The 12,756-nt window shown below is 56.2% G+C and overlaps 1 protein-coding gene across 1 annotated transcript; it reads left to right on the top strand.

The window, feature by feature from the left end:
• The first annotated feature begins 345 nt into the window (after window positions 1–345).
• CYP11A1 (cytochrome P450 family 11 subfamily A member 1) lies at window positions 346–11,037 on the top strand. The gene is made up of 9 exons (XM_069491881.1): window positions 346–614; window positions 3,320–3,475; window positions 5,385–5,584; window positions 6,577–6,780; window positions 7,441–7,601; window positions 9,219–9,385; window positions 9,678–9,756; window positions 10,251–10,448; window positions 10,906–11,037. The coding sequence occupies exons 1-9, from the start codon at window positions 346–348 to the stop codon at window positions 11,035–11,037; spliced, it is 1,566 nt and encodes a 521-aa protein (XP_069347982.1).
• The last annotated feature ends 1,719 nt before the right edge of the window (window positions 11,038–12,756 follow it).

Below are 12,756 nucleotides of genomic sequence, written 5' to 3' on the forward strand. Positions count from 1 at the left end.
CACCGTGGGGGCCAGCCTGGGGCCTCTGCACAGACAAAGGCACAGACATGTATCTCAGGGCTCTGCTAGGGCTGGCACTGAGGACAGAGACAGAGGGGCCTCCCTGTGCTTTGGGGAGCCTCTCTGGCTGCAGAAATTCCAGACCGAGGCTCATGCCCTGCATCTGGGAGGGGGTGTGTGTGGGCCGAGGCCGCAGAAGGAGGAGGGAGGCTGGACTCTGCCCCAGCCTCTCTCTTAGCCTTGAGCTGGTGGTTATAAGCTTACTGACCCTGGTGGCCCAGGGCCAGAGGCACGCGGCAGGCCCTGCTGCTGCGGAGCAGCTACGGTGGCAGTTGCAAGGACAGCATGCTGGCCAAGGGGCTTCCCCTGCGCTCAGTCCTGGTCAAAGGCTACCAGCCCTTCCTGAATGCCCCCCGTGAGGGCCTGGGGCATCCCAGGGTGCCCACTCGGGAGGGTGGTGGCATCTCCACCCGAAGTCCTCGCCCTTACAATGAGATCCCCTCCCCTGGTGACAATGGCTGGCTAAACCTGTACCGTTTCTGGAAGGAGACGGGCACACACAAAATCCACCAACACCACCTCCAGAATTTCCAGAAGTATGGCCCCATTTTCAGGTAAAACTGGCAGAGGGAGGGCTGGCGGGCTTGGGAGGTAGGGGGCCCAGGCAGGCCTGCTGTGCCCGTCTCCGGACAGTCTGCGCTCCGGACCCGGACTCCTTCCCACCTTCCGCTTTTATTTCTTCCAGGCCTGGGAATGGGGGTAGGAGGAAGGAAGGTCTTCCCAGTTCCCAGGCCTGAGGCCTCAACCTTCCCTAAGTCCCAACTCCCTTGAAACTTTAGGGTGGGAGGGGGTGGCAAGAGAACACGCCCTAAGTGCCTCCCTGTGTCCATTATCCTCAGGACACCTTGTAAGGTAAGTTTGTTATCTCCATGGTCAGAGGAGGAGACCGAGGCTCAGAGAGGTCACCCAGCTAGATCCTGGGCCTGCTGGGGTGCTGACCTCACCCTTCGGCCCTGGGTGGCTCTGGAGCAACTGATTTCACCCCTTCCCTTTCCCAGGCATCTGCCTTACCTCCTGCTGGGAGGAAGGACCTTTGGTCTTTTGGCCTCTGAGTCCCCAGGGCCTATGGCTTGTTCCTGGGTTAGCTGTTTTTGAGCAGCCTTCAGGCTACACCTGGGTTCTTTTCTCAGCACCCAGTGCAGAGGGAGGGGTGTGGGTGGTGGTTTGGGGCTGGTAGGGGAGACCAGGGGCAATGCATTTTACTTTAAGTGAAAGGGTTTTTACAACGCAAAGAATTCTAATGGGCTGGTTGTGAAGGGGGAAGGGGACAGATAGGACGTGTTGGCTGGCTGGACGGCTGGACTCAGGGTGGAAGGGCAGGCTTGTTTGTGTTGGGGTCTAGCTGCTCCCTCCCCTGTGTCCCACAACCCCTTTTGAAGTCCAAGCTGGGTTTCTTACAATGGCTGAAGACAGAGACCCACCCACCTGGGTTGAGTGCTGGGCTTGGGAGAAGGTTCCTTCCTGTGTCCTCCTTCCTCCCCCTTCTCTCCTTGGAGCCTCTGTCACAGGCTCACTCCAGCAGCTCTCTAGCTGTCCCTGTTATCCCTGCTTCCTTCCCTTCCCCCTTCCCCCTGTCCACTCCTTCTTTTATTAAGCCCGTTTCAGTCTTCTGGGTCACTTTTATCTGAATCTTGCAACATGTCCTTGAAGTTGGTGTTATCCTCATTTTACAGATGGGGAAACTGAGGCCCAGTGAGAATAAGGGTCTTGTCGATGCCACACAGCTCATCAGGGCAAAGCCAGGGCCGGAACTGGAGTTGTCTGACCTCCAGCTCCATGTGTTGCCCTGTAACTTGTAGCCTAGGAATGATGAACTTCTGAATCAATGTGAGGAATCTAAAATACGACTTTTGTGCGGTTTTCCCCTAAGACAAAGGCTGCTCCTGCTTTCTTATAAAGCAACTTAGAAAATACAGAGAAGCACAAATGAGAAATTGAAGTCAGTTATAATCTCAACTTTGCTAATATTTAAGTACCATTAAGAATGTGAACACGTTATGTACGCCGTTTGGTGTTGTTCCTCGACCATATACCAAGGACTTCTTTCCTGTCTTCTCTAATATAAAAGGCAGCGTCGTAGTCCACAGTGTGGTTGTTTTTTTAGCCAGTTCTTTCAGATATATCACGATGCTGGGATGGGATCAACACCCCCATCCATCAGGCATCGTTGCGGTGGCAGCCCGTAGCCTTGGGCTGGAGTCCCAGAAGCGGAATCGGCAATGACAGCAGTTCAAGGAGGTGGCTGAGCTGGGGTGCGTCAGGGGGCTGGTTGGTGGTAGCTGGAAAAACACTAGGGGTATTTTCTGAGCAGCCACAGAACAAGCGAGGGCCTGAGCCCTGGGGAGGGCATCCAGGTTTCTCAGCAGGTAAAGCGGCACCGTGGCAGAGAGAACTTGCTTGTATCTGCATGTCTTAGTGACATTCTGCCTTAAAATATATCTTGAATTAATGTTCTTAGGAAAAAGGCAGAAGCAAGCAAGAAGCGGAATCCTGTGTTGTTTTGTAGTTGTATTTTTTTTTTTTTTTTTTGGCTTAAGCAACAGCCATTTATTATCTTACAGTTCTGAAACTAGATGTTTGAGATCAAGGTGTCCACAGAGTTGGTTTCTTCCGAGGCCTCTCTCCCTGGCTTGCAGACGACATCTTCCCCGTGTCTTCACGTGGTCTTTCCTCCGCGCGTGTCTGTGTCCTCATCTCCTCTTCGTATATTTTAATAGAGACTGTCTTCAGAGTGCACCGTGTCCCCTCTCCCTGCCTGTATCTGTACTTGGGGCCTGATGTTTAGTCGTCGTTTTAATACAGATGAAGTACATTGTTGGTGGCATCTGACTCCTAGGGGCAGAGTGGCCACTCTGAAAAATGTCATTCCTAGAGCCTGGAAGGACTTTGGTCTGGGATATGGCCTCTGTAGCAAGCTCCAGCGAGTCACTGCAGCGGTGACATGGCAGCGTGCCATGGTTCTGAGCTCTGTGGGCGAGTGAGAGGCCGGGGGGTGCCGCAGGTGTGGACTGCCACTTGTGAAATGCTTAACAAAAGTCACACCTGCCTACTTTATATCTTCTGGTTCTTGAGCGACCTTGTGTGACAGGTGTTAGATTTGTCTCCATTTTATAGAAGAGGAAATGGAGACTCAGAGGAGGGTTAAGGGCCTCACCTTAGGTCACACCCCCAAGAAGTCATGGGACCACGAGGCAGTCGTGCCAACCTGCCTCCAAGCTCTTCCCGGATGCTTCCTTCAGCCCCTCCCCCGCCCCTCCAGGGAGAAGCTCGGCAACCTGGAATCGGTTTTCATCATCGACCCTGAAGATGTGGCTGTTCTCTTTAACGCTGAGGGTCCTAACCCAGAACGCTACCTCATCCCACCCTGGACGGCCTATCACCAGCAATACCAGAGACCCCTGGGAGTCCTGTTGAAGTGAGTCCTGGGCCATCTCCCCGGGACTGGAGAGAGGTGATGGGAGCTGTGGGAGGGCAGAGGCTGGGAACAAGGGGCTGGGGCCAGGCTGGCCCCGCACTTCTAGCAGGGCCTCTAGGCAACCCCCTGCCATCTTCTTGCCTCCCTAAAACAGATGGTGGTGATGAGGAACCGCCCTGCCCACCTTTGGGGAGGTGGTCAGGCTGAAGAGCTTAATGCATAACTAAAGACCTTGCAGAGTTCCCATGTATTGGTTTGTCTGCTGAGTCTCACCCTACCGAGCACCCACTGCGTGCTAGGCCTTGCACCAGGTGTGGGGATACAATGACAAATGGGGCAGCTCCCCCCATGAGTCCCGCACAGCCTAAGGGGGCAGTGGGAAACAGCAGAGAAAAATCAGTGTTTTAAGTGTAGTCGATACCATTTGCTATCAAAGTGCTCACGAGAAATTGGAAATGTGACCATGCCAAGCCTTAGCGAGGCTACGGAGCACCTGGAACTCACATCCACTGCTGGTGGGAGTGTGAACTGGTGCCACTGCATTGGAAAATGGTTGGACATTATCTCCTGAAATTGAGTATTCACATACCTGTGACACAGCAGTTCTGATTTCAGGGATATATTTCAGAGACTATTCCCCCCTCGGGGGACGTGCCCTGGGATGTTTGCAGTAGTGCCGTCCACAATGGCAAAAATCAGGAGCCCACAAAGTGCCCGGCAGGAGCGTGAATGAGTGCATGGCGGTCCACACCCACAACACGGGTGACACTTAGACAAAATTGAGTGAATAAAGCACGTCCCCCCACGCATGACAGCAGTTTTTTAAGAAGTTGAAAATAAGTGTACTTTCTTAGAAAGTACCTCTTAGAAATAAGTATAGATCAGATAAAACTGTATACAAAAGAGAGCAAGGGGACGAAGGATGTAGAAGGACCAAGTGCGCAAATGTAAGTGCTTAGTTTTCACGGTGCCTGATAAGTTTATAATAACATTCGTATAAACAACTATGGCCGGCCAGGCTCGGTAGCTCACGCCTGTAATCCTAGCACTCTGGGAGGCTGAGGCGGGAGGATTTCTTGAGGTTAGGAGTTCGAGACCAGCTTGAGCAAGAGCGAGACCCCCGTCTCTACTAAAAATAGAAAGAAATTAGCCAAACAACTAAAAATAGAAAAAATTAGCCGGGCATGGTGGCACGTGCCTGTAGTCCCAGCTACCTGGGAGGCTGAGGCAGGAGGATGGCTTCAGCCCAGGAATTTGAGGTTGCTGTGAGCTAGGCTGACGCCACGGCACTCTAGCCCAGGCAACAGAGTGAGACTCTGTCTCAAAAAAAAGAAAAAAAAAAGCAAAAAACAAAAACAACCACAGCCACCAGCAAAACGGGCCAAATTATAAAGAGGGCTTTACATGGATCGATTTTCGAGTGTTCCATGGACTGAGGTTTATGATTAACCTAGTTCTGGGCCCCTGAAGTCTCCCCACCGACTGAATAACGGGACCCTTTGGGGACGCAGGGGAGGAGAGGGCAATCAGTTTTGTCTCTGCAAGAGTCAGAAGAGGTGATCCAGGTGGGCCCTTGAGCGGCTAAGTTGAGCACCAGCCAGGAGGGAGGGGAGGTGGCACGGAAGGCGTGCTTGCAGCCACGGCGCAGACTGGGGAGGCTGAGAGTTGCTCAGAGGGCTGTAAGAACAGGAGCTCCTGCCTCGCAGCTGCAGCTGCAGAGAGAGTGGAGGGAGTTGGGGTTTTGTGCTCCTTCACCCTCTTTCTTCCTTTCTCTTCTCCCAGGCTAGGCAGAGCAGGGGGAGGTGAGGGCAGGGGCCAGACAGGAGTGTGGGATGCCGAGTCAGCCCCTCTGTGTTAGTCAGGCCTGGGGCCTGTGACCACGAGGGCCTGGGGGCCCATGTTTTCTCAGGAGTTCGAAAGCCTGGAAGACAGACCGGCTGGCCCTGAACCAGGAGGTGATGGCTCCAGAGACCAGGAAGAACTTTGTGCCCCTGCTGGACGTAGTGTCTCAGGACTTTGTCAGTGTCCTGCACAAGCGCATCAGGCAGCAGGGCTCTGAGACGTTCTCGGGGGACATCAGCGAGGACCTGTTCCGCTTTGCCTTCGAGTGTAAGGGGCTTGTGCCTGGCTGGCAGTGGGGCAGGGTGGGAGGGCCCAGCACCCACTCTCTACCTTGAGACCCAGCACAGATGCTGCAGAAGCACCGAGATTGGCGTCTGGGATGACGGCTGACCACAGTCCCCACCGTCAGCTACCTAGAGGGAGCTGCACGTTCTTTCTCAGCTGGTGTCCGTGCAGCGGGGATGAGGGTCCCCTGAGCACAAGTCGCCATTGCCACTCTCCTCCAAAAGCCAGAGGTTGGCTTAGCCCTTCATTCTGCAAGACTTCCTCTCCTGGGACATAGACCTTCAAAGTCCGGTAGGGGAGAGGAGGGTTGGGTGGTTAATCTGAGTTGGGCATTGAAGACCATGTAGGAGATGTCCAGATGGGGTAAGGAAGTCAGGCAGTATGGGCGGTATGGGCAGAGGGAACGGTATGTGCAAAGGCGCGGCGGCTTGATGAAGACCCTGTGGTCACGGCAGGAGGTCTGGGCTGCCTGGGGCTTGGTATGAAACCAGCACTCAAATTCCTTACCTGGTAGGTGGGAAAAACTTAAGGTTGTTGTGACTTCTTAGGCCCAACCAAACTGGGTCTTAGATGGCCAAGTATCTAAGGACTCATGTCCTTCAGTCTCCCATCTGACCGGTTTCAGGAGGTATTTAGCCAATTTAGTCCATTGCAGATGAGAAATCTCTCTTGCTGGAAGGGTGGGTGGAGTGGTTTTGTCCCATCCTGGGCCTCTCCTGGCTCTGCCGGAGACCCTGCTTCCCTTCCCAGGGTCTCCACGCGGCCCCCCTGAAGGCCCTCCGAGGCCTCAGCTCTGCATTCTCAGCCCTGGGCACTCAGGCCTCGGTTTCTTTCCTAAGGGAGGCTGAGGGTGGGGGGTCAAGGGGTCCTGTGTGCTACGGGGTCAAGCGGGGGAAGGTGGAGGAGTCCTGGGAGCCGCGGCTGTCAGGTGGCCGGGTCAGAAGGGGCTCCTCGGCCTCTGCCTCCCCGTGCAGCCATCACCCACGTCATGTTCGGGGAGCGTCTGGGAATCCTGAAGGAGATGGTGGACCCCGAGGCCCAGGAGTTCATCGATGCCATATACCAGATGTTCCACACCAGCGTCCCCCTGCTCAACTTACCCCCAGACCTGTTCCGCCTGCTCAAGGCCAAGACCTGGAGGGATCACGTGGCTGCGTGGGATGTGATTTTCAGTAAAGGTGAGGGCTCCTCTGGCCGGGCGCTGGGCGGACGGGCATGGGTGCCGGGAGAGGCCTGTCCACTCAGGCTGGGGGAGAGCTGGCTGGAAGGAAGCCCTAGGCCTCCTCTGGCCTCTTTGTCCCAAGTTATAGCAGTGGGCACTGACTGGCTGGTGGGCAGGGATGGGTGTCAGGAAGGCCCTGGAACTCCTGGCTACGGTAGGCTGAAGGCTGGCTGGTTTTTGGGGATGATTAGGTTTTTCTGGAGAAAGAGGAGCAAAGATGTCCATGATATTCATTCTTTAAGGGAGCTTCTGATGCCCAGAGTGGGGAGGTCAGTGTCTGAGCCAGGGCTGTGCTGGGCGATCGCGGGGTTAGGACTTGGGTGGAAGGATGGGGGAGGTCGGGTGGAGGAGGCTGCTTGGGGTACAGTGGAGGCCTCTTACACCCACGTGACCTTGGGCAGGTGACTGCCCCTCTGTGCCTGTTTTCTTATCTGTAAAATGGGGATGATGTCACATATCCCAAGAATTCATTGAAAAACCAGATACGAAAGGCTTAGAGCAGAGCAAGCGCTCGGTGAAACGGCAGCCCTCGGTGCCACCTCTCACCAAAGGGCGCCCCCCTTCCCTCCCATCTGCAGGGAACCGCACTCTCTTTTTCTCTTCTCCTGCCCCGCAGCTGAAAAATACACCCAGAACTTCTACCGGGACTTAAAACAGAAAAGAGACTTTGGTGACAATTACCCTGGCATCCTCTACAGACTCCTGGAAAACAGCAAGCTGCCCTTCGAGGACATCAAAGCCAACATTACTGAGATGCTGGCTGGAGGTGTGGACACGGTGAGGTGGCCGTAGGGGCACACCTTGTGCTCTCCTGTGCCCACATGCTCCATCCCCACCTGGCTGCCTTGTAGTCTAAAACCCATTCAAGGGGCTCCTACCCTTGTGTGATTTCTCTCCCTCTCCTGGCACCAGCTCCCAGACATTAACCTCCTCTGAGGAGGGCGGGGTCAAATTCAGGCCACCCATAGGGCTTGATTTGAGGCTGATCAGCCATTTTTCTTTGCCTGTGAGAAGAGAGTGACCGGCGTAGTGGCGTGGCCCAGGTCCCACGCCAGTCTTTCCGGGGGAAGACTCCTCTGGAGGCTCGCTCTGTGGAAATCCAGCCGAGGAGGACCTCGTTCCCCAGCCTTGGGCTCCCAGCTCCCAGGGGAGGACACAGCTCACTCAGATCGGGATTGGGAGGCCGGGGAGCTTGCGTGGGCTCTGCCCTCCAGGGGCTGTCTGTCGTCTCCCTCCTCCCCCTTCCAGGCCTCAGTAGCCCGGAGTTAACTTAGGTAACTACCTTATTAAGCAAGTAGCTCCCGAGCACCTACTCTGTGGCAGGCCCAGAGGTACTGCTTGGTTGGAGTCTTGGAGCACAGGCTTGCCTCCTGGGCGGGAAAGGGCGTTACAGGAAGAGGAGCTTCGGGGACAGACTTCTGGGCTCCGGCTTCGGGGGCAGTGTGTGGCTCTGTGTAGCAAGGGCAGCAGGGCGTGTTGGAGAGAGGTGAGTGGGAGGTAGAGGGGTGGCAGGTGGGTGTCGAGGGCCCCATGGGGCAGGCCTGAGCCTCCGTGCTTCCTCTGGACGCTCTGGGAGCCAGGCGAGGACTTTCATCGGGAAAGGGGCTGGGTGACACTTTTTCACTGCTGTTCCTACTGGGAGGGAGGGAGGAGTGTGTCTAAGCCTCTTGGACGAAAATATGATCCTTGGTAAGAGAATGTGGCAACACATGTCTTAGCCCCAGGGGGGAGGGCTGCTCCAGGCTGGGGCCCCACATGGGCTTAGTTTGTCATCACTGAGGAATCTGGGACCGTGGGGTTTGATGGGGGTCACTCCTACCTCCAGCGAGGGCTCACGGTCACAACCTCTGGCTCACAGTAAGAGTAGGAGTTAATCCCGGCGTATGCCACACAGATTGCAACGCTGGTAGAAAACATCAGTATCCTTGAGCTTTACTTTAAGCTATCCTGCTACAGGCCAGTGCTAAGGTTTGGGGAAGTTCTATTGGAATGAGGGGTGGTTGTCTCACGGGGCATTCAGAAGGAATGGCAGTCATTCCGGAGTACAACCATTACGGAAGTAGGATTCGGCCTCTAAAGGCCTCTGCACTTCTTTGGAAGAAGGCATCGGCTGTGTAGCAGACACTCCTGGCTGGGGAGACGGGCAGGTTCTGGAGACTTGAAGGGGTGGAGACAGGGACAAATGCTGCCCCAAACCTTCCTGCCTGGGTGGCAAGAAATGTTGCTCGAACACTTGCCTTTTGAATTGTGTTTCGCTTTTGCAGATGGTGGTCTTGGAGTCTGGGGTGAGGGTTGGGAAGAGAGAGGTTCTTGGACGTGAACATTTAGCATGGGTCATGGACCTCAAGGTGCCCCAGAGTGACAGGTCTTCTGCACCCTCACACTCCCCACCAGACGTCCATGACCCTGCAGTGGCACTTGTACGAGATGGCACGCAACCTCAAGGTGCAGAACATGCTGCGGGCAGAGATCCTGGCTGCGCGGCGCCAGGCCCGGGGAGACATGCTCGCCATGGTGCAGCTGGTCCCGCTCCTCAAAGCCAGCATAAAGGAGACGCTGAGGCAAGCCCACAGCCACCCTCGTCCCCCCAGCCCCAACCACCGGGCAGGGCCAGGGTGGTGCACGGCAGAGGGTTATATGGATGGGCTGGGGGAGGAGATCGGAAGCAGGAAGTGGGAAGTCCGGAGGAGACAGCTGGGAGGAGGGAGGGGGAGACAGAGCCCAGGTCCTGCCTGCAGACTCCCTGGGCTGCTGCAGCTGGGGCTGACATGCCACGCTGGGTGTGGGACTTGGGGGTGGGGGGCTGCGTCCAGGCTTCAGGGCCATCAGCTTCTGAGTGCCCTCCTCCCGCAGACTGCACCCCATCTCCGTGACCCTGCAGAGATATCTTGTGAACGACTTGGTTCTTCAAGACTATCTGATTCCCGCCAAGGTAGGTGCAGCGAGGAGGCTGCAGGAAGGGTGGATTAGACAGAGTGGGCTGGGGACAGGCTGCAAGTACAGACAGAGGGTGGCGTGGGGCCCTGGTGGGGCCTGCGGCAGCAGTAGTCCAAGTTTGAATGAAGGGCAGAGGTGGCGGGCACGGTGGGTGATGACTCTGGAATGCTCCTGGAGCCCAGGGTTAGGAGGGAGACCTCGTGGTCTGCCTGAGTCCCAGGGGGCCCAGGGGCTGAGGAAAGGGTAGCACAATCCCTTGGGTCAGCCCAGCCTGCGTCCTCAGCCATCCCTATTTGGTAGGTGAGGCTCAGGGAGGGGTGGAACCTTGTTCAGGGTCACACAGTGGACGGAATGTCCTGTCCTGGATATCTGGGCAGCCACACTGGGGAGCGGGGCAGGGGTGAGGAAGCTCGGCCCGGGGAGCTGGGTGTTGTGCTCAGGGCTGCGGCCACGTGGGGCCTACTCAGGCCTCTGATTACCTTGCCCCAGACGTTGGTGCAGGTGTCCAACTATGCCCTGGGCCAAGAACCCAAGTTCTTCCTCAACCCGTGGAATTTTGACCCAACCCGATGGCTGAACAAAGACAAAAACATCACCCACTTCCGGAACCTGGGCTTTGGCTGGGGTGTGCGGCAGTGTCTGGGCCGGCGGATCGCTGAGCTTGAGATGACCGTTTTCCTTATCCATGTGAGTCAAGCTCGGAGACATCTGGGCCTACTGGGCTGACCCTGGCCCTAACAGAGGCACCGGCCCTCCTCCTCCTGTCTGTCGGGGACCCTGGGAGTGCAGGGCTGGCCGGGCACGTCGGCCTCTGATGACTTGCCCTGGCTCTCTCTCACAATTCCTTGCTGGCCCCTCTTTTGGGCTCAACCCCCCATACCCACTGGTGCCCTTTGGCCATCCATTCCACACCGGGAGGTGGGTCAGGCCTAGGGCTTTGCAGACTAGTTAAGGTCAAGGCCTAAATCGAGGGACCAGAGCACCCATGGTGCATCCTCAGCACGTGCAGGGTTGGCGAGGCTGGTGGTAAGCCCCTTGGCTCCTCAAATCACAGCCAACGGGTACCACTTACCGGTGAATGAACCTGGCCTAGGGAGACAGACTCTCCTCTGACCTCCCCTAACCCCGCCACCTGCCTTCTCAGATGCTGGAGAACTTCAAAGTTGAAGTCCAAAGTCTCAAGAACGTGGACACCACGTTCAACCTCATCCTGACGCCCGAGAAGCCCATTGTCTTCACCTTTCGGCCCCTCAAGCGGGACGCAGCCCTGGTGTGATCAGAGACGGTGGCAGCAGCCATGTGGGAGGAAGGTTCGGGCAGGACCCATGGAGACTCTGCGTCTTCAGTCTTCTGTCCCCACCCCGGCTGCATCTGCCAGCCGCTGAGCTGGTGGATTGGGCTCTCAGTGGTCACCTGCTCCAGCTCACGAAGACAATAAACAGCTGAACTAAGTGATGTTTTCATTTCCATCAGACTCCTAAGGGGTTCATTGCTCCCATGGAGATGCTCCCTGACCCTGGGTCAACAGTGCAATCTGGGGCATGCGCAGGGGATCCAAGGTAGGACACTTGAAGCCATCGTTGCTGTGACCCAGCCACCCACAACAGCCCAGGAGCCAGCAGGACCAGCCTCCAGGCTCCCTGGGGGTGGGGGGAGGTGGGTGGGTAATTGCCACTGTGCTGAGAGCTACAGAAGCATCGGGCAGAGGGACAAAGGAGCTGGTGGGGTTCTTCAGAGAGAACAGGGTGGCTTGAGGGGTGTGGGCCAGTCCTGCTTTCCTGGTGGCAGGGGTGAGGCTTGTGCAGGGCTCTGCTTGGCCGAACCCTGGGTGGGAGTCCCCTGTTGGGATCATGAGGACATCCTGCCAAGGCCTAGGCAGAGAATTGGGCATGGCCAGGGCCAAGGGCTGTGGGAGAGACGCCATGTCACCAAGGTGCTGGTGGGAGGTCACTGACCCTGGGGACGAGAGGCCAGCATGCTTCCGCTACTCCTCCTGACTTTCCTCTGGGCTTGCCCCAGGCCTCATCTTCTTGCTCCAGGGAAATGTGCCCCCTTGCCCGGGTTCTGGGCAGTAGGCAGGGAGACTACAGCAGTCTTCGGTGCACGGTTTGCACTGTAGGACACTGGTCTCAATTTCAGCTCCCTTAATTCCCTCTGAATTCTGCATTTCCTGACCCGATTCTTCCTGATCCTTGGCTAACTATGTCTAAGCCCTGCAGGGACAGGGGAGCTAGTCCAGCCCAGGACAGTGGTCTGGCTGGCTTGGTCTCTCCTACCAATCTGCAGGTGCTGGGTCCATTCTTGGAGCCTTCTTCCCCCACCACACAACTTTCTTCCTTGTTGTCTCTCTCTCCTTCCTGTTTCCTTTCACTTCTCTGGGCTTGAGTCAACTTTCACTCAGAAATGTTAGAGCCTTACTGCAAAAGAGGTCAAGCTCTGCATGGGACAGATGCGGAAACTGTAGCCCAGAGAGGTTCCTTGGGTCACCTGAGGTCACACAGCATGCTTGCAGCTAGAACCCAGGCCTCCTGACTCTCAATGGGGGTCCTCCTTCTCCTGGCCCCATCTACTTTCTTATCCCTGGTGACATTTTGACACAACATTGCCAGCTCAGCCGAGCTGTGGTTAATGGCTCTCACACTGATTTGTAATTGGTTGCCGCAGCAAGGCTCCAAGTCTTTCCCTTCCCAAGAGACAGATAAACCAAACTTGAAAGAAGGGACTTCAGGTCAGGTGTGCTGGCTGATGTCTGCAATCCCAGCACTTTGGGAGGCTGAGGTGGGAGGATTGCTTGAGGCCAGGAGTTCAAGACCAGCCTGGGCAACATAGCAAGACCTCATCTCTACAAAAAATAAAAAAATTATCTGGGTGTGGCGGTGCACGCCTTTAGTCCCCGCTACTCGGGAGGCTGAGGTGGGAGGATCGGTCGAGTCCAGGAGCTCAAGGCTGCAGTGAGCTATGACTGCGACACTGTGCTCCAGCCTGGGCAACAAAG

The sequence above is a fragment of the Eulemur rufifrons genome, chromosome 2 (genome assembly GCF_041146395.1).
Source record: "Eulemur rufifrons isolate Redbay chromosome 2, OSU_ERuf_1, whole genome shotgun sequence".
Taxonomy (NCBI): domain Eukaryota; kingdom Metazoa; phylum Chordata; class Mammalia; order Primates; family Lemuridae; genus Eulemur; species Eulemur rufifrons.